Source organism: Salmo salar, chromosome ssa09, assembly GCF_905237065.1.
Source record: "Salmo salar chromosome ssa09, Ssal_v3.1, whole genome shotgun sequence".
Lineage (NCBI taxonomy): Eukaryota > Metazoa > Chordata > Actinopteri > Salmoniformes > Salmonidae > Salmo > Salmo salar.
The window spans coordinates 121,676,743-121,696,715 of record NC_059450.1 but is presented as its reverse complement, the minus strand read 5'-3'; the positions used below and the strand labels follow the sequence as shown (position 1 = coordinate 121,696,715).

General features: G+C 43.6%; 1 protein-coding gene across 1 annotated transcript; it reads left to right on the top strand.

Moving 5' to 3' along the window:
* Window positions 1–7,554: 7,554 nt before the first annotated feature.
* Window positions 7,555–19,941, top strand: LOC123724088 (uncharacterized). The gene is made up of 5 exons (XM_045687007.1): window positions 7,555–7,733; window positions 9,141–10,222; window positions 15,350–15,426; window positions 15,939–16,069; window positions 19,907–19,941. Exons 2-5 carry the CDS (start codon window positions 9,176–9,178, stop codon window positions 19,939–19,941), a joined length of 1,290 nt encoding a protein of 429 aa, XP_045542963.1. The 5' UTR covers window positions 7,555–7,733; window positions 9,141–9,175.
* Window positions 19,942–19,973: the final 32 nt, after the last annotated feature.

Below are 19,973 nucleotides of genomic sequence, written 5' to 3'. Positions count from 1 at the left end.
TACAATTTGCTGGTGAAACTTTGACAAATTCACAGGTAATTTTGGAGGGTCAAAGTCACATTTCATTAGGAATTCTCAAGTCCACCAAGTTTATTAAATTGACTGTTAGGGATATGATACCACATAGAAATAGGATTAGACAGACATAAATTCAACTATTTCATTCTAAAAGTACCCACTAACGACTAAAAATCAATAGCCTGTTAACCTCCACGATCTTGTCTTTCACAAATTGAGATTTCTGAATATAACGTGTTGTATTCCTCCAAACAAATCTAAATATGACAGAATTGACTTTAAAAAAAAATATGTATTAGAAGAAAGAAAAAGGGACTGACTTGGGTATATGATTCTAGATAAACAATCAGTCTTGGACAAAATAATGCAACCCAAAATTGAGATATCGCGTTGCAGCCACTGACTTAATGAAACTCTTATGGAATTAATCCTATTATCGCTGTTTAAAGAGTCTCTATCTGAAACGTTTGGCATAGACATGGGCTAGTAACTTATAGCCAGTTGCCAACAATGTAATTGGTGTCCAGGTAAAAAGAGTCCTTTGGTTTGGGAATAAGAACTATTAGTCCCTGTCTCAAAGAAGGGGGTAAGATAGCATTAGCAATACCCTCTTTGTAGACCGAAAGCAATAACTCTCTAATATCAAGCCAGAAATGTCAATAGAATTCAGGAGTCAGACCATCCGGTGCAGGAGATTTACCTATAGGCATTTGTTTAATGGCTTGGTCCAACTCAGTCATATCTATATCAGAATCACAGTTTCTTAAACCTTTCTTCTATAGGCTTAACAGAGTTATTAATTGAAACCAAAGAAAAGGAATCCAAGTCGCCTTCCGAAAGATGAGATTGATACAGCGTACTGTAGAAAGAGTGTATTTTCTTATTAATCACTTCAAGATCATCAGATAGTGTCATTTACATAAATGGATGAAATACTATTCCTAGCCTGTGGTTTCTCTCAATCGGATGAAGGCACCTTGTGCCTTATCGTTGTATATGTCGTCCAGTTCACATTGGCATTTAGCAAGGTTGGCTTTTTCATCTTCATTTAAATCAAGTTTATTGCTCAGCCTGTTAATATCAACAATAATAATATCTGCTTGGAGAATCTTTTCCGAGCTAGCATTTTACCAGTAGTGACGGCAAGACATCAAATTCAGAATGTAATAATGTCCCATTTGATAGTAGAAGTGCAGAATCGAGACAGGTCTCTCTGATAAGAGTTTTAGACTGTAAAAAAATGAGTCATTCTTTAAAAGAAGAGTTACATTTCCAGTATGCTTTAGAAAATCTTGTATTTATCGAAACAAAAGGAAAGAATAATGGAACAATGGTCTGTCAGAGTAGCTGAGGAAATACTACATTCACCGACAAGATGCATAAGACTGGAAGATACCAACCAATAATCAATTGTAGATTTGAATTGTCTGTACCTAGTTGTAGAGTTAAACCAAGAAAAGTTGGATTCTGAGAATGCCAAATATTGGAAAGTTGAAAGTTGGAGCAGAAATGAAGAGTTAAGTTACTACAACAATATGTCACGATTCTCTAAGACAGCACCCAGAAGCAGACCAGGACAAGGTGAGTAAAATGAAGGTGAGTATTTATTGGTAGTTTTGATGTGTAAATTGAATAATCCAGGAGACGGAGCGGCAGCGGAGGTGAGTTGATGAGAGTGAATAGGTTGATCAAATGATGTCACTGAATCCACCGACGGCCAGGCATGGGAGTTGAATGTTCCGGGAGAATGATTGTAGACAGTAAACGGGAGTGAGTAACCGGCAACAACTACAGAATAACAAAACAAACTCAGGAAACATGAGGCTGATACGCTGGCACAACATACTGTTCGTTGCTAACGATCCGGCAGGGAATGGATGTCAGGTCAGCGGGTAATCAAAGGTTCTCCCGCCTAGCTTCGTCGCCTGGCAACCAGAGAGGGTGCGTTCAGGAACCTCAGACAAAAGACTCCAAAACAAAAAAAGTCAGCTCAGGCAGAAAACAGACTCAGAAAGCGGGATTCCTGACACAATAGGCTGAATGCTTGGTGGGATACCTATCCATCCAGTCAACAGGAACAACATGATCACCTCCAACAATAATGATATCTGTTGAATATTTGTTTTTCAACTCAGTTAAGACTTTACTAGATATTAGAAGATACTTTTTTTTACTGTATGTTATAACCATACATATTTACCAATATGTAACGTGACCCTTTATATTCAAAAACAATAGATATCCAGTGACCCTCATCATCACACCTGCTTTCTCAAACTGTACCTGGAAAACGTCTGAAAAGTATTGCCACACCAGCAGAATGAGATGAGTCATGGCTAAAAATGATCTTGTCACCACATTTTAAGTCAGCATCTGAGGAATGTGTCTCTAGAAATAAAAAACAATTGGCCTTTAATGAATCTTTACAAAAACTAAAAATTGCCTTGCGTTTTATATTGTTACGTAAACCCTTGGTGTTCAAGGATAAATTCGGAAAGATAAATATTGAAGAGTATCCTAGAAAAATAGTTAAATAAACAGGGACCCTGAACAATATTAAAGTAGCATATGCCCATCAAAATTAACTTGACGAACAGTAACGACCATACAAAGGAAAATAAATTGATAGATCGTGTAATAACACATCTTATATCAATAGTTTACATCTTCAATTAAACTCTCAAACTTTAAATAAATACATATCTGAAGGCTAATCAAGCCATATTAAAAATAAATGGAGATGTACTTACATAATATCGATCTTGAAACAAAATGACGAACAAAAAACACATTTAGTATGCTTACGTTGGTTAATGCTCACATCCAAAACTCGCCACTGCAAACATTACCGCCCTACGCAATATCACCTATATGCCGTGTTCAGATAAACGATTGAATGAATAAACTCACCAGTTGAAAAAGTATACGGCTTCAACTCGTAAAGCGTGAATCAGTCAGTCACGTGCCTCCACCCTGCGGCGGTCAATGACAGCAAACCCCTGGTGAAAGATCCTGCGGCGGTCAATGACAGCAACACCCTGGTGAAAGAATGCTTTTACCACCTGCGTCTCTCCTCATCGACTTGTGGCCACAGCTTCCACCGGCATCCCTGTCGCGCTTGCTCAATTCTTCTGCAAAGCGCATGCCTTTCTCCCTGCAGATCGGCGCCAGCTTCGCAGCTCTCCAAACCTCGTCTCTCACGTTCCTCAACCGCTCAACGCAAATGTAGTAGAGTGATGTTGTTCCCCTAGATTATACACCAAGTTGCGCACAAGGACAGTTCAAGTAGACCAGGTCAAGAGGGGATGTTAATAAGTTAATAATAATTCAATGTGTTTTCTTTATTTAATTACAGCAGCATAGTTAATGTTATTTTTCGGTGTACAAACATTTTTTGATATCTATATTGTAAATACACCTAATTGTAAAAGTTTGTATATTTTGGTTTGGTCCATCGCGGGTTATCCGTACTTAGTACCATTTTATCGTTCTCTTTTGCCGGACCTTCAACTAGCAAGGTGCCCGAGAGCTGTGACTGCACCGAGGGCTAACATATTGTGTGTTGTCTCTTCGTGTGCAGGTCGAATACAAATGATTCTACCATCAGCATTCCAGTTGTGGCAGTGTCCTAAATAAAAATACACAACGCAGAACGAACCACGCTACAAACTGGTGCCGTGACCTGCCGACTGGTCAGCTCAAGCCGACCCCGGGAGCTGTGCATGTGGCTGAGGCGCACGACCTGCGCATGCGCATTTGTTGATGGTTTGCTGTAAGCTAATATATACTGTAAACAGTGAATGTGAGTGTAGCATACTCATTAGATACAGGTATTCGTGCTTATTTGTATGTTTTTGATGAATTTGTTTATTGCAATTTTTTTTTGTATTTGAATGCAGTAAGTTACATTGTATTTTAGTGCTCTGTTGAGCCATGGAAGACTCTCAAGTCCACAAATTTAGTTATGCTGGGGATTTTAGTGTGGGTAGAGGGAGGGGTGTCCTTGCATTTACACCACTTGTACAGTCAGCTCCTGGGAGTAGAGCGTTTGCTAGTCCTGAGTTTGCAAGCGCTGGGAGGGGTAGGCTGTTTGTTCCACCTGACCAGGGTATCCCACCTCTGTCTTTTGATGTACCATCATCCACAGTCCTCAGTGATAATGGGACGCCTCCGAGTCAGCTTAGTGACATTATTAAGCAGATTGGTTCAGAGATAGGTGAATCTATCAGAGCGAGTTTACTGCAGTCTGGGGTTTCAAGTCTTTCTCCTGCCTGTCCCCTCACCAACCCCAGCAGTTTCCCCTGCCTGAGCAGTGTGGGTCAACCTTTATTGATGCGTCCAAGCTGAATCTGGTTGTGAAGTCCGATGTTAGTCCTCCACCTTTCTTTAGGGGTGATGGCTCAGATAAGTACTCTGTCCTGGAGTGGGAGGAGTTAATGGGAGTCTACTTAGAGAAGAGGGGTTACACTGGGTCTGAGAATGTTGGGGAGGTGATGTCTAGGCTCATGGGGAGGGCACGGGATGCGACCAAAGTCTGGATGCGTAACAACCCTGTTGTCACAGATGTTAAGGCGGTGTTCAGTGTTCTCAAGCAACACTTTGGGGATACTGTCTGCTCAGGTATGCCATTAGCTGATTTCTATTCAATCAAACCATATGCTAATGAGGGTCAAATTGATTTCTGGATTAGGCTTAACAAAGCTGCAGAGGCAGCCAAACAGTACCTTGTGAGTGAGGGCAGGACCCTACCCAATGAGTGCTCAGAGTTGGCAGTCATGTTTGTACGCAACTGTCCTGATAAAGAGTTGGCCCAAGTGTTCAAGAGTAAACCCCTTCGTGACTGGACAGCCAGTGAGGTACACAATCAGTTGGATGAACTGTTAAGGGAACGTAAAGCATGTAGGACACAACTTTCACAGCAGGTGGCTGCCGTCTTTGACTCCCCCCAGGAGGGAGTGGGTCCTGTGAACAGACCTAAGGTGTCATCCTTTTCTCAATGTGGCCGTGAACCAGACCAGGCACCATCTATATCTGAGGGTGAGACATTAGAGAAGGTTTTGACTTTGTTAGAGAAGGCTCTGGTCAGCAATACTCAGTCTGTGAACAGAGGGCCCCGTAAACAGTTCCACAAACGTCAGCGTGAGTGCGCCGTCTGTGGAAGCACTAATCACTGGACCAAAGCTCACTGTCAGATGCACCAGCTGTGCTTCAAGTGCTTCTCTCCAGGCCACATGAGCTTTGACTGTAGTGAGGCTGGGCAGCGACAGAGTGGACAGACTGGCAGGTCTCAGGAAAACTAGAATGCCTCCATTCTGAGGAGGGCAATGTGGGGCAGTCTTGTTTTTCCTCCACTGATGATGATATCGAATCTGTTTATTCTTACTTTTGTGAGTCAGTACCCAAGAACAACACAGTCATTTTTCAGAACACAATGAGAATTACTCAGAATGACAGTTTGTTTTACACCTCTGTGCTAGTACAGGATAAAGTTGAGCTGAAGGGGATGTTAGATAGTGGGTCCATGGCTACTACTCTGCGCGCAGATATTGTACCTCGGTTGAGGGAGGCAGGAGTGGTAGAGGGGAACTTTCTAGCTCCTTCAGATATCATCCTGGTGGGTTGTGGTGGGAAGCAAACTAGCCCAGTGGGCATGTGTGATTTAAAAATTCAGCTTTATGGCTTCAGCTATGCAGTCCCAGTGCTTATTGTAGATGGGCAGGTTGATGAACTCATTGTGGGCACTAATGTGTTGAAGTCTTTGATTAGACAGTTCAAATCAAATGACAGCTACTGGCGGGTGGTGGGTACACCAGGTTCCTCTAGCCAGTGCGATGACAGCCACTTCCTGCGTCTCCTGTCAAATCTGGAGAGATGGAGAGAAGACTCCATCCCAGATAAAGTAGGCACCATTAAGTTGAAGAGAGCAGTAACGCTCCAACCCATGAGTGAGCATCTGGTGTGGGGCCGCCTACCCCAAAGACAAAACTCTCTGTGGGCAGTACTGTTGTTGTCGAGCCCAGCACGTCTCGGTGTGTGAATCGACACATACTAGTGGGGAGAGTAGTTACGCCTCTGTGGGGCGTAACTACCTGTGAAGATAGTGAATCCAACAACATCACCAGTTACCCTGAGACGAAATGCTAAAGTGGCGGATGTGTATCCTTGCATTGCATTAGAGGATTTTGATGATGTCAAGCAGCAAGCAGCTTACCAGAACGTGGCTAAAGTTCAATGTGACAGCTCACACGGCAGTCTGACAGCTAAGAGTTCAGTTGGTGGCAGTGTAGTTCATGGCAACAGTACACTGAGCAATCTTGGACTTCAAGGCCTGTCTGTTGAGGAGTGTCCAGTTTCACAGTTCTGGAAGGATAAACTTGTCAATTTAATTGGGAAGTATGACACAGTGTTCTCTAGACATAGCCTAGATTGTGGTGAGGCAAAGGGGTTCTGCCATCGCATACGGCTGACTGATGACCACCCATGGGCCATTCATGATAAATTCAGCCATTGGCTGCGAGGGCATAAGTTTACTGTGTGGACCGACAACAATCCACTCAAATATATTCTTACAAAGCCGAGACTTGATGCATGTGAGCAGAGATGGGTCGCAAAGCTGGCACCCTTTGACTTTGATATCCAGTACATACCGGGTCCCAAGAATGTCGATGCTGATGCCTTGAGCAGAGAGCCATTTGTCCGCTCCACAGTTTTGCACCGACTGACAAGAATCCCATATGATGTCCTGCTGGAGGAAGCCAGAGGTCTTCGAGTGGGTGATGTTCAAGACATGTTCCGCCTCTCCTGTGAACAGCCCGAGGCTGGCTGTGGAACGTCTATGGCTCCTGGGAGTGAGTTAAGTAGAGCTGGAGACGATGTCAGTGGGTTGGTTTCCTGTGAAGAGGTGTCTGCTGTCCTCCATGCTCACCGCCGATGGGATGATGGTGCCACGGTGAGGGCCATTTCACATGCGCAGCACCTTGAGAAGTTGATGTCCGTGTGTCAGAGCCCTTTACCTGTCTTTACACACAAGGAGCTGTATGATAACCAGTCACTGGATCCTGTCATCAGCAGAGTCATGTTCTTTGTAGATAGAGGCCGGTGCCCATCTAGGAGAGAGCGAGTCCTTGAAGCTAATGAAACAGTTTATACTCTAAGACAGTGGGGAAAACTCACCACGCGGTTAGGGATTCTGTATCGTGTCTCAAAACACCCAGTGAGTAAGAAGAAAATATTCCAGTATGTTGTACCTGTGTCTTTGAGAGGCCTTGTGTTGAAGGGAGTTCATGATGATGCTGGTCATCAGGGTCAGCAGCGCACATTGTGGCTTACGAGACAGCGGTTTTACTGGGACTCTATGGAAAAGGATGTCAAGGAATACGTGGCCCACTGTAAGAGATGCGTGTTGAGTAAAGCACCTGAGCCTGAAGCAAGAGCTCCACTTGTCTCCATTGTGACAACGGCACCTTTGGAACTTGTGTGTATTGATTTCTGGACTGCAGAAGATTCAAACAACACGTCTATTGATGTGTTAGTAGTGACTGATCACTTTACTAAGCTGGCATGTGCGTATCCGTGTCCAAACCAGTCTGCTAAGACTGTGGCTCGTGTTCTCTGGAATAATTTCTTCTGCGTTTATGGGTTCGCTGATTGTATCCATTCTGACAGGGGTGCTAACTTTGAAAGTTCACTTATTGCAGAATTACTTCAGTTATCTGGTGTCATGACGTTGGCCTCTTTTGGTACAGGGAGGACAGTTGACCCCCTCCCTTTTGCACCACCACCCAACCTACCTTCCCCCAACCCAGGCCCTGTGTGAAAGGGTTGTAAAAACTCTAAAATTCCAGGAGAGTCTCTGGCCACATGGCCCATAGAGAGACACAGGAAATTCTTCCAACTCACAGAATTGGGGAGCCAAGCGACATGTGTGTTCTGGAGAAGGTATGGAAGATTGGTGAAGAATCCAGCTACGAACTGGTACGCTTGGTACAATTTTGTGATACTCAGAAGAGACAATATAGCCATATTACCATAAAACTGTTTATATAATAGCCTCAGCTTGAGACTTGCATCATAATGGTTGTATAGAATGTATTAATAAGGATAAAGCTTTTGTAATACATTGAGATGCTATGTACTGATGTAATGTGATAGAATTGTATTTCTGTAACCAAGTCTAACTCAGTCATAGGCATGCCCCCAGGGACACATACAGGACCAGGCGTCATTTGACAAGCCTGTTCAAGGGTCACTATAAAACCCACCCTGATTTACATTTCTTTAGACCAGGCCTCCACTCCATGGCCAATAGGTTTTACCATCCAATTCCTCTACTGAAAGTGAACCATACCACGTGGTTAACTTTTAGACTATTGATACCGACAGAATAAGAACAAGTCTTTGATATTAACTATTAGTCTGCAGCTAAGTAAATTATATCATCGAACGCGAAGACCAACGAAACATCCATTCTATGACGACATGAATGAATGTCGCTTTGAAAGATCCATTCTAACCGAGAGAGAGAGAGACAAAACTCTCCACAGAACGACGCTCCAACAAAGAACGACGACACATGAGCGTAAATATATATTGATTGCAATTGTTCCCGAATGAGCGAGCCTTCAATTGTCATTTGTTAATATTAATGAACTCTGTGTACCTTCTCAGCTGACCGTTTATGACCCATTGTCTAACAGACCAGCCATGCCTGTTAGCCATTAGCGCACATTACTATACCAATCCTTTGTGACGATAATTACTGTTTGTATGTTTTCTGTTAATTATTTAGTGTAGTAAATAAATGATTTTAAGACAATTGATGTATGGATGATTTTAGTAAAGACTGGGTTCGTGCAGATACAACAATTTACGACGTTTGGAATGAGACTGAACGCGAGGTAAAATACACCATTTAAACCAGAAGATAATCGGCCTATATTATAAAATAGGAAAGTTATATTAGGAAAATTATAACTTTGTAATCGGAATATTCTCCTTGGTGCCCCGATCTCCTAGTTAATTACAATTAAACGATTAATCAGTTTAATCGCGTGATAATAATTACAGGGAGTTAATTGATAAACATGTCTTCAGTTTAATGGTACCCCAAAGACACGACACTGGTGTTGGAAAGTCCCACACCACACCTTATCATCCCATGGGGAACGGTCAAGCAGAACGTCTAAATCGCACGCTGGGTGGGATGATTAGAGCTCTGCCAGCTAGGTCCAAGGCTAAATGGCCTCAGATGTTGAACACATTGACATTCTCCTATAACTGCACTGTTCACGAGACTACTGGGTTTCCGCCCTTCTTCTTGATGTTTGGACGCACCCCTAGGCTGCCAGTAGATGTTATGTTTGAAAGTGTGCTGTTGGATGGGGACACGGTCGATGTGGATAAGTATGTCCAGTCTTTGGGTGAGGATCTGAGAGAAGCCATGACATTGGCTCAGCAGCATGCTAGTAAGCAACAAAAGAGACAAGCCGAGGCCTACAACAGATGGTCGAAGGGTCATTCGGTAGAGAAGGGAGACAGAGTTCTACTTGCTAACAAGGGAGAGAGGGGCAAGAAGAAACTGGCTGATCGCTGGGACAGTGCGGTGTACATAGTTGTTGCGAAGAACAGCTCACTGAACACATATCGTATACAGCACCCTACCACTGGACGCATCAAGACGGTGCATAGGAACCTGATTATGCCAGTCAACTTTCTGCCTTTGCCTTCTTGGGAGGAACCTGAGAGTCACGGATATCTATCGAGTGGTGACGTGTTCTCTGAGATGTCTGCAACGTCCAGCAAAATGGATGGGAGGGACGCAAGGACTGTTCACTGGGTAGCAAGCCTTCCTGAGTCTTCTGGGAGGATATTCCAAGAGGATGGTGAAGTCCCAGTTGATGGAAGTGAAGTGGAACGGCCATATGACGTCCCCTTGAGTGAGGTGTGCTCAGTAGAAGTAGACCAGAGAGAGATCCCCAAAGCCTACAAGAGTTCTGATGGCGAAACTCCATTCAGTGGGGATGGTGCTGTGACAGATGTTGTTAACTTGGTTGAAGATGCTTTGTCAGTGTGGTCTGTGGCAATCTACCAGGATTCTGATCAGTCGTCTGACACTACTAGTGTTGAGTCTGTAACTGAAAGTGTGCTGGCTCCGGATAGGCCGAGTTGTAGTATTCCCCAACCTGAGGTTAGACCTCTGAGCATGGTTAGTGCTGTCCGTGACATTCCTGCTAGGTTTTTTGGGTGAGGGTGTTCGGACAAGACTAGGTAGATTTATTAAGCCAGTGAATAGGCTAATCCAAACTATGTCTACACAGGAATTGAAACCGTTCTTGGTTTCTCAGTAACGGTAGGATATTGCCTACCTTTTCTTTTTTTGTGTGTATGTGGTTATCTAACTGGGTCTTAGAGTGATGTGTGGGTTGGTCTAATATTTTTGACAATTCATGTAACTTTGTGTGTAGTTCATCAGCATAAAATGTATTTGGCATTTTTTGTATACGATTGAATAAGGGATTAGCTACCTCTTATTTTTCCTAATCCTTCGCGGGATAGCTTTCCAGCTGATTGACCATTTGTGGGTCTAGACTTAAGGGACTACACTGGGTTACTCCGTCGCTCTGTGGGTGTGATTTTTTTTTCTTTCTTTGCTTTGTTACCTTCGAGGTAATGTGTTTTGTTTTGTGCCTATAATCTAGTGTAAAACAGTGGGGGTGAATGTAGTAGAGTGACGTTGTTCCCCTAGATTATACACCAAGTTGCGCACAAGGACAGTTCAAGTAGGCCAGGTCAAGAGGGGATGTTAATAAGTTAATAACAATAATAATAATTCAATGTGTTTTCTTTATTTAATTACAGCAGCATAGTTAATGTTATTTTTCGGTGTACAAACATTTTTTGATATCTATATTGTAAATACACCTAATTGTAAAAGTTTGTATATTTTGGTTTGGTCCATCGCGGGTTATCCGTACTTACGTACCATTTTATCGTTCTCTTTTGCCGGACCTTCAACTAGCAAGGTATGTTGTCCTTGGCGCTGTAATTTGTCAATGTAAAACTGTGGTAAAGTTACATAAAGTGCTGTTATGCAACTATAGGTTTTGTTACAATGTGAACAATTATAAAGATTTATGTTAATAACTTTCACCAAGCTCGCTAATTAGGGTACCTATTGTAACTCGGGAGTATTTGGGACCGTGTTTGAGTGAGTTGCTATGTGCTCACGCAGGTGCCCGAGAGCTGTGACTGCACCGAGGGCTAACATATTGTGTGTTGTCTCTTCGTGTGCAGGTATGTCTTTTATTTTGTTCCGAATATGTTGTATATCATTTTAATTGTATAGTGTGCTGTTGGACACTGAATGTATGTATGCAGTTCCCGCTCTTTTGCCGGACCTTCAACTAGCAAGGTGCCCGAGAGCTGTGACTGCACCGAGGGCTAACATATTGTGTGTTGTCTCTTCGTGTGCAGGTCGAATAAAAATGATTCTACCATCAGCATTCCAGTTGTGGCAGTGTCCTAAATAAAAATACACAACGCAGAACGAACCACGCTACACAAACATAATGATGACCTGTCTGTTCTTCTCCTTTCTCTTGTCTCCGAGACTGTGTACAACATATACCGCGATGTTCAGGGTAGCAGAGTGATATGGAACAAACGTCCCAATAATGACAAACACCATCCCTCTGATATTCTCACCATCAGTTTCAGGTAACCCGTTCAGTCTCAGCCCCCATCGGCGCTTGTATCGGTCCTGTTCAGCACTGGCTTATGCGCAACTCCTTGTTTTCTTTTGTCAGGGCATCAATGTAATTTTTCAACAGTGGTGTTACGTTCCCCAGTTTCTGTGTTGTGGTTTGTGTATTATCATGTATGTATTTCAGGAAATGGATTCCTGAAATTCTCTACGAGCAGCTGATTGGTCAATCAACATTGATGATTGGAGAGCTGACCCCGCCCCCTCGTCAGGACGCAGCTGTCTCCAATTACTAACTTCTTCTGAAGCTATATAAGCCCCAGTTCTGTTGTTCAGAAAGAGTGATGATTGCAGAGAGATATTTGTTGGGAGACCCAGAGATAATGGTTGAGAGTTATAGCATGTTGGTGGTTGCTAAGACTTTTGGTATGTACTGTGTAGTTGTTGCTCAGAGAGAGCTTCTTTAATGTCCTGAGTTAATAGTTTTTTTCTCAGTTTGTTGTGAAGACATTTGGAATATTCTGTTTCATTTGTTCCCAGGGGGGAAGGGGAAGGCACCTAGGGAGTGCTTAGGCAAGAGGTCCGCGGGCATACATATACCCGTAGTAATTTGTCTATGCACACTAGGAAAGACCTGGGCGGACCATCCCCTGTATTTTGGTTAGTGCACCAGGTGGTGCTAGTTAGGTAAGTAGTGGGTAGGCAGGTAAGGTAGGAGAGGGGGCTTTGATATTTAGTTTCTTTGCTTTGGTTCCGTCCAGCCCCTTTTCCTCAACTTACCGCGTGAAGGAATAAATTCCCAGTAAACGGTATTCTCTGCCTTTTTGTCATCCTTGCTCACACCTACACTTCCATACCTTTTTCACACCACGGAGAGTTAAGTTGTAGCAGGGTGTTGCGTTCCCTCTATCTAGAGGCGTGCGTAACATAATGGGGGCTCATCCGGGATTCCATTAAACCCACCGAACCCTGCTGCACTGAGCTCTCTGTGATTTGTGATTGAAGTGTGATGGTAGGTTGTGAGTTTGGGTGACTAGTTTAGTTTGTGTGTTCAGTGGACTTCTGTGTACAAGATGGCTGCCTCAGCCATCTCCAAGTTTTTTGAAGCGCCCTCTATTGATTCTTTGGTGAGGTTTCGGAAAGCAGACCTTTTAGCTGTAGCTGACCATTATGGGTTTGTTATCCCCGAGAAAGCCCTAAAGGCTGAACTTTTGGTGCTAGTCAGGGAGGGTTTAGTGAGAGAACACATTCTTTCGTTGAAAGATGATGAGAGGGAGGCTTCAGGAGAGGAGACGGGTAGACCTTCCGACGCCAAGTCGGCGGACAGGGCGGAGGAAGGGGTTGCTCGTACCCCCTTTACATTGCCCCGATTCGATCCTTTATCTTCTGCTTCAGGTCGTTCAGGCGGGACCGCTAGGCTGAAGGTGAGGCTGGCCCGGTTAGAAGTGGAGCAAAAAGATAAAGAGACAGATGAAGTTTGAACTTGAAATTAGGAGAATGGAAATTGACAAGGAGGTGAGGATCCGACAACGTGCGACTCCACAAGCTGCTTATCATCAAGCCCACTTTGATGTAAGTAAAAATATAGCTTTAGTCCCTCCATTCCGAGAGTCGGAAGTTGATTCCTATTTCTCTGCTTTTGAGCGTGTGGCCGCTGCGCTACATTGGCCACCCGAGGTTTGGCCGCTCCTGCTACAATGTAAATTGTCTGGGAAAGCCCAGGAAGTAGTAGCTGCTCTCTCCCTGGGAGACAGTTTACAGTATGATATAGTTAAAACTACCGTGTTGCGGGCTTATGAGTTAGTGCCTGAAGCTTATAGACAGCGCTTCAGGAACCACAAAAAAACATCTCAACGTACTTTTGTTGAGTTTGCTAGGGACAAAGAGTCTCTGTTTAATCGCTGGTGTTCAGCCAGCAAAGCTAACACCTTTGCTGATATTCGGGAGTTGATGCTGTTGGAGGATTTTAAAAGCAACCTCCCTGATAGAATTGTAGTTCATTTAAATGAACAGAAAGTGGTGACGTTGGCCCAGGCAGCAGTGTTGGCAGATGAGTACGCTTTGACACACAAGACTGTCTTTGGTGCACCTCGTTTTGAAGGCCGAACGATTACGTCATCAGTGCCTCGTTCAGGTCGCTTTTCCTCTGATAACCCTAAGTCTTTTCATGAAGGCCGTGAATGTTTTTACTGTCACCAAAAGGGTCATGTGATTGCGGACTACCTGGTTTTGAAAAATAAATCGCAACAGTTCCTGTCACCAAAAATGAAAAGTGTGGGTTTAGTCAAGTCTATGGCTCGTCCGTTGGACCGAGATATTGATTCAGCATTTGAGAAACCGGATCCTGTCTATGCTCCGTTTATATCTGCCGGTTGTGTTTCATTAACTGGAGAACAAGCTGATGGAAAGCCTATACGAATCTTACGAGACACCGGGCGGTGCAGTCAGTAATCGTTACTGATGCTTTACCCTGGTCCTTTGAAACGTATTGTGGCTCTCATGTCATATTACAGGGGATAGAGACAAAAACAGTACCTGTACCGTTACACTGGGTCCACTTAGTGTCAGACTTGGTATCAGGACGTTTTCGTATTGGTGTAGTGTCTACACTGCCAGTAAAAGGAGTCACATTGTTACTAGGGAATGATATCGCTGGTGGTAACGTCACTCCTGTGTTAGAGGTAGTAGACAACCCAGAAATCAGAACTACAGATGAGAAATTGTTTCAAGCATTTCCACATGTTTTTCCAGCTTGTGTGTTAACGAGGGCACAATCTCGCAAGCTAGGAGATGTGGTGGATTTGGCTAGTTCCATTTTTGAGTAGTTTGAGGTAGAAGACAATGCACCGAGTATTCCTTCTGAAATGCCGACAGTTTTTACCCGTAAAAACTAAGGCAGGGGAAAGTGAAATCGCGCCCCAATTACATGACATTCTTTTGTCTGTCACCCCCGAGAAGGTGATTGAATGTCAAAAGGGAGACATCAGTCTTCGCAAGTGTTTTGCTTCGGTAATTTCCATTGAGGAAGCTAAAACTAAAGAGACTGCCTACTTTATGGAAGCAGGAGTTTTGATGCGTAAATGGGCAGCTCATGACACCGTTGGTGACTGGAGTGAAGTGTGTCAAGTGGTTGTTCCTACACCGTTCCGACAGCAGGTGTTGTCACTCGCCCATGACCAGGCGTGGTCCGGACACTTAGGGATCACGAAGACTTATAACTGAGTAATTCGACATTTCTTTTGGCCAGGTTTGAAGTCTGACGTTGTCCAATTTTGTAAAACATGCCATGTATGTCAATTCACTGGGAAAGTGAATCAAACAGTTCCTCGTGCGCCGCTCTGCCCGATTCCTGTGGTGGGGGAACCGTTTGAAAAAGTGATAATTGATTGTGTAGGTCCATTGCCGAAAACCAGGTCAGGTAACCAGTTCTTACTAACAATAATGTGCAGTGCTACTCGATACCCAGAGGCTATACCTCTCCGTACAATAACGGCTAAGACTGTGGTGAAGGCACTTGTGAAGTTCTTCTCTACGTTTGGACTCCCTAAAGTAATCCAAACTGATCAGGGATCCAACTTTATGTCAAAGCTGTTCTCTAATGTGTTAAAGATGCTGTGTATTTCCCATCAGGTCTCCAGTTCGTATCATCCGGAGAGTCAAGGGGCTCTCGAACGCTGGCATCAGACGCTGAAGGCAATGGTACGCAAGTATTGCATGGATACCAGTACCGATTGGGATGAGGGGGTGCCCTTTGTCCTATTTGCTATTAGGGAAACAATACAAGAGTCCTTAGGGTTCAGCCCTGCTGACCTTGTTTGGACACACCCCACGGGGTCCGCTAAAAGTTTTGAAGGAGCATATCTTATCTCCTACACCCAGTAGCGCCCCTAAAAATGTGTTGGATTATGTCAGTAAGATGCGGGAGAGACTGCACGCTGCATGTGCGTTAGCCCAAAAGTCTCTCTCCTCTACTCAAAAACGCATGAAGTTGCATTATGACAAAAAGGCTGAAGGCCGTTCTTTTGCACCAGGGGATCAAGTTTTAGTTTTGTTGCCAATCCCTGGCTCATCTGTCAGCACGTTTTTCTGGACCATATCTTGTGGAAAAGAAACTCAGTGACACCAATTATGTGATAAAGACCCCATATCGGAGGCGTTCTTCCCGAATGTGTCATGTTAACATGCTGAAAGCATATTATGTGCGTGATTCTCCCAACAGCTCAAGTAAGCCGGTCCAGTCCGCCGTCTCCAGTGTGGCTGCGGTGGTGCTGAAGCCTGGCTGGGATCTAGAGGAGGATAAGGAGGACGGGTTGGAGTTACGCCATACGCTACAGCAGTGTGAACGCTTATGTAATTCAGAGATGCTGAAAAAGTTACCCTCTCAAATGGAACATTTGGATAAAGATCAAACTAAGGATCTTATTTTATTGATAAACAGTTTTCTCACTGTGTTTCAGGATGTTCCAAGTCGCACGTCCATCTTGGACCATGACGTGGATGTGGGGAACGCTGTTCCTATAAGTCAGCATCCGTACCGGGTTAATGCAAAGAAAAGGGAAGTAATGAAAAGTGAGGTAGCTTATTTATTACAGAATGACATGGCGAAAACCAGTAACAGCTCCTGGAGTTCTCCGTGTATTCTTGTTCCTAAGCCTGATGGTACGTCTCGCTTATGTACGGACTATCGTCGAGTAAATGCCATTACAAAGTCTGATTCTTTTCCTCTACCTCGCTTAGATGACTGCATTGATAGAATTGGCTCTGCTGCTTACGTTAGTAAATTAGATTTGCTAAAAGGATATTGGCAGGTGCCTCTGACCTCTCAAGCTTCTGACGTCTCGGCTTTCGTTACGCCAGATAACTTAGTACAATATACTGTGATGCCCTTTGGAATGTGTAATGCACCTGCTACTTTTCAGCGGCTAGTTAACATTGTGTTCGCGGATGTGCCGAATTGTACTGCTTATCTTGACGATGTGGTGATTCATTCGTCTACTTGGTCTGATCATCTCGCCTCCTTAAAGTGTTTCAGCGGTTGGAGAATGCTTCTTTAACCCTCAATTTGGCCAAGTGGAGTTTGGAAAGGCTGCAGTGACTGACTTAGGGAAACAAGTGGGACGAGGTCAAGTGCGCCCAGTAACTGGCAAAGTGGAAGCAATTGTTGCTTTTCCTGCTCCCACGACTCGCCGCCAGTTGCGCAGATTCCTGGGGATGGTAGGTTACTATCGTACATTCTGTAAGAATTTCTCGACGGTAGTAGCTCCCCTTTCATCTCTGCTTAGTCTGAAGGTACCATTTAAGTGGTCCCAGGACTGTAACTATGCTTTTGAGTCCGCTAAAGCGCTACTTTGTAGTGCCCCAGTGCTTGCGGCCCCCAACTTTGACAAACCTTTTAAGTTGGAGGTAGACGCTAGTATAGTGGGGGTGGGTGCGGTTCTCTTGCAGGAAGATGAAGTGGATCGACCTGTCAGTTTCTTCTCCCGTAAGTTCAACTCATGTCAGTCAAGGTACTCCACAATTGAACAGGAAACGCTGGCTTTATTGCTAGCATTACAGTTCTTTGAGGTATATGTGGGTTCCAGTGCCTTGCCTGTAATGGTCTTCACGGACCATAATCCTTTGGTGTTCTTGAAACAAATGTACAATCAGAACCGCCGCCTTATGCGGTGGGCTCTGATTGTACAAAGATATAATGTACAGATAGCCTATGTGAAGGGCTCGGCAAATGTTGGTGCCGACGCTCTATCACGGGTTTAATAACTGGGGATGCGTTGGTTTTTGTTATTGCAAACTGTATGTTTGCATTTTTTGTGGTGGGCGTGTTACGTTCCCCAGTTTCTGTGTTGTGGTTTGTGTATTATCATGTATGTATTTCAGGAAATGGATTCCTGAAATTCTCTACGAGCAGCTGATTGGTCAATCAACATTGATGATTGGAGAGCTGACCCCGCCCCCTCGTCAGGACGCAGCTGTCTCCAATTACTAACTTCTTCTGAAGCTATATAAGCCCCAGTTCTGTTGCTCAGAAAGAGATGATTGCAGAGAGATATTTGTTGGGAGACCCAGAGATAATGGTTGAGAGTTATAGCATGTTGGTGGTTGCTAAGACATTTGGTATGTACTGTGTAGTTGTTGCTCAGAGCTTCTTTAATGTCCTGAGTTAATAGTTTTTTCTCAGTTTGTTGTGAAGACATTTGGAATATTCTGTTTCATTTGTTCCCAGGGGGGAAGGGGAAGGCACCTAGGGAGTGCTTAGGCAAGAGGCCCGCGGGCATACATATACCTCTAGTAATTTATTGTCTATGCACACTAGGAAAGACCTGGGCGGACCATCCCCTGTATTTTGGTTAGTGCACCAGGTGGTGCTAGTTAGGTAAGTAGTGGGTAGGCAGGTAAGGTGGGAGAGGGGGCTTTGATATTTCGTTTCTTTGCTTTGGTTCCGTCCAGCCCCTTTTCCCCAACTTACCCTGTGAAGGAATAAATTCCCAGTAAACGGTATTCTCTGCCTTTTGTCATCCTTGCTCACACCTACACTTCCATACCTTTTTCACACCACGGAGAGTTAAGTTGTAGCAGGGTGTTGCGTTCCCTCTTTCTAGAGGCGTGCGTAACAAGTGGTGATACCCTTAATACCTGCTACATTCAAATCTGTCGTTTTGGAAACGTCTGCAATTTAGAGTCTTTTTATGAATCCTCTCATTAAAGCCATTCAACCGAATAGCTTGTTCGTCAAATGTCTTGTTTAAACCCTGGATTGCCTTCGTTGGTGATAGGCTGGGGTGGTTGAGTCTTTTACTTTAAATTACTTTAAACAAAATTATCATATCTCCTCCTAGCGAATTTACCAAACATAAACGTAAAATCAAAACTAAAATACATGCCTGCCAACAGAGCCGCTAGTCTCTCCATGAATTAATATCCTAAAGCTAAGCGAACCAAATTCTCTAACTATTTACTCCTGCTGGCCCCCCTCCTTTCTTCCTGCTACTCCCCAACCCTCAAGATTTCAGCAGTGCAGGGGAGGATTTCTCCGTCTGCCCTTCTATCTACCTGTCTCCAGCTTTTTCTCATATGGGTTGTTTCCAAATATTGACGAAATGTCTTGTCTCCTTGGTTGCACTCCTGAGTTTTAGAAAAATCAACCTGTCTAGATATTGCATATCTACTTAAATGTATCACAATAGCCTCAATGATCCTAGATCACCTACAGATGTCATATATCCCTGTCCTGTTGACCTAAGTCTACCATTATTAAACTTATTCACAACAAAATATAGTAATACTATTATATCAATTCCACAGCCTTGTTGTGTTAAATCTCTTACACTGCTTTCAACCACAGCTGACTTCCTAAGGGGAAAATAAACTTATCTAGATCATGTAAAAAATACCCCTGCTACTGGTCAAAATATTTTCAAATAACATAATCAGATCAAAATGACTAATCTGATTTACTCCACCAAGAGATTATTTTATCCTTATTGTTCTAGAAAAATGGACTTAAGGAAGCCTACCCTTAGTGTAAGGCTTTGCCCTTTTAGTCCTCTCATTGGTTGAAATTATCAATTGTCTAAGAACTTTAACTCCATCATAATTATCAGTTCTACAAATTCCCTTAATCAATATCACCAATGACCTTAAATTCACAATCCAAATGGCTTTTCAATGTGGCTGATCAGACCACACAGGGAAGCCACCAGAGGGGTCAAAAGTCATACCACCCTTTCAGAAGCATGTTTCTTACTACATTAAACAAATTACAGCTAAGAACTTTACATTTTGTATACCAGGTTCCCAGAACATTCCCCATCAAAAGAATTTCACGCGTTTAATTAAAACTCAGAAAACAAACTTCCAAAATGCCATGTGTGTACCCCTTTAAGATATCATGTCCCTAGGATTTTTTTTTTCTTTCCAAAGAGGGCTAAGCGCTTCTTTTTCCATAAAATAACCACTTGGTCGTTTCATCCTACTACACTGATTCAAAAACCCAAAAGTTGACTATAAACAAAACCTAATAATACTTATAATTCCATTGTACTCCCTCCAATCATTTGTTTTAAACTTCCTCAATGTTTTATGTGATTGAACATCCCTTTCCTTCCTCCCTCCTCTGAGTCTGGCTGTGGGCGCCTGACCTTCTCTGTATTTGTCTCGACATCCTCTGGCCTCTCTTACTTCCCTCAGATCTGCTAGCCCCCACCCTACGAGGTTCTGTTTGATGGCACGACTTATCTCAGGACGCATTCCACTG

Bases quoted from the DNA above. Each gene is read 5' to 3' on its own strand.
- LOC123724088 (XM_045687007.1), top strand. From the start codon at position 9,176: ATGGGGAACGGTCAAGCAGAACGTCTAAATCGCACGCTGGGTGGGATG. The intron at 10,223-15,349 runs GTTAGTGCTGTC...ATTTCCCATCAG, and splicing joins AGGTTAGACCTCTGAGCATG to GTCTCCAGTTCGTATCATCC. The intron at 16,070-19,906 runs GTAATTCAGAGA...TACTTCCCTCAG, and splicing joins ACAGCAGTGTGAACGCTTAT to ATCTGCTAGCCCCCACCCTA.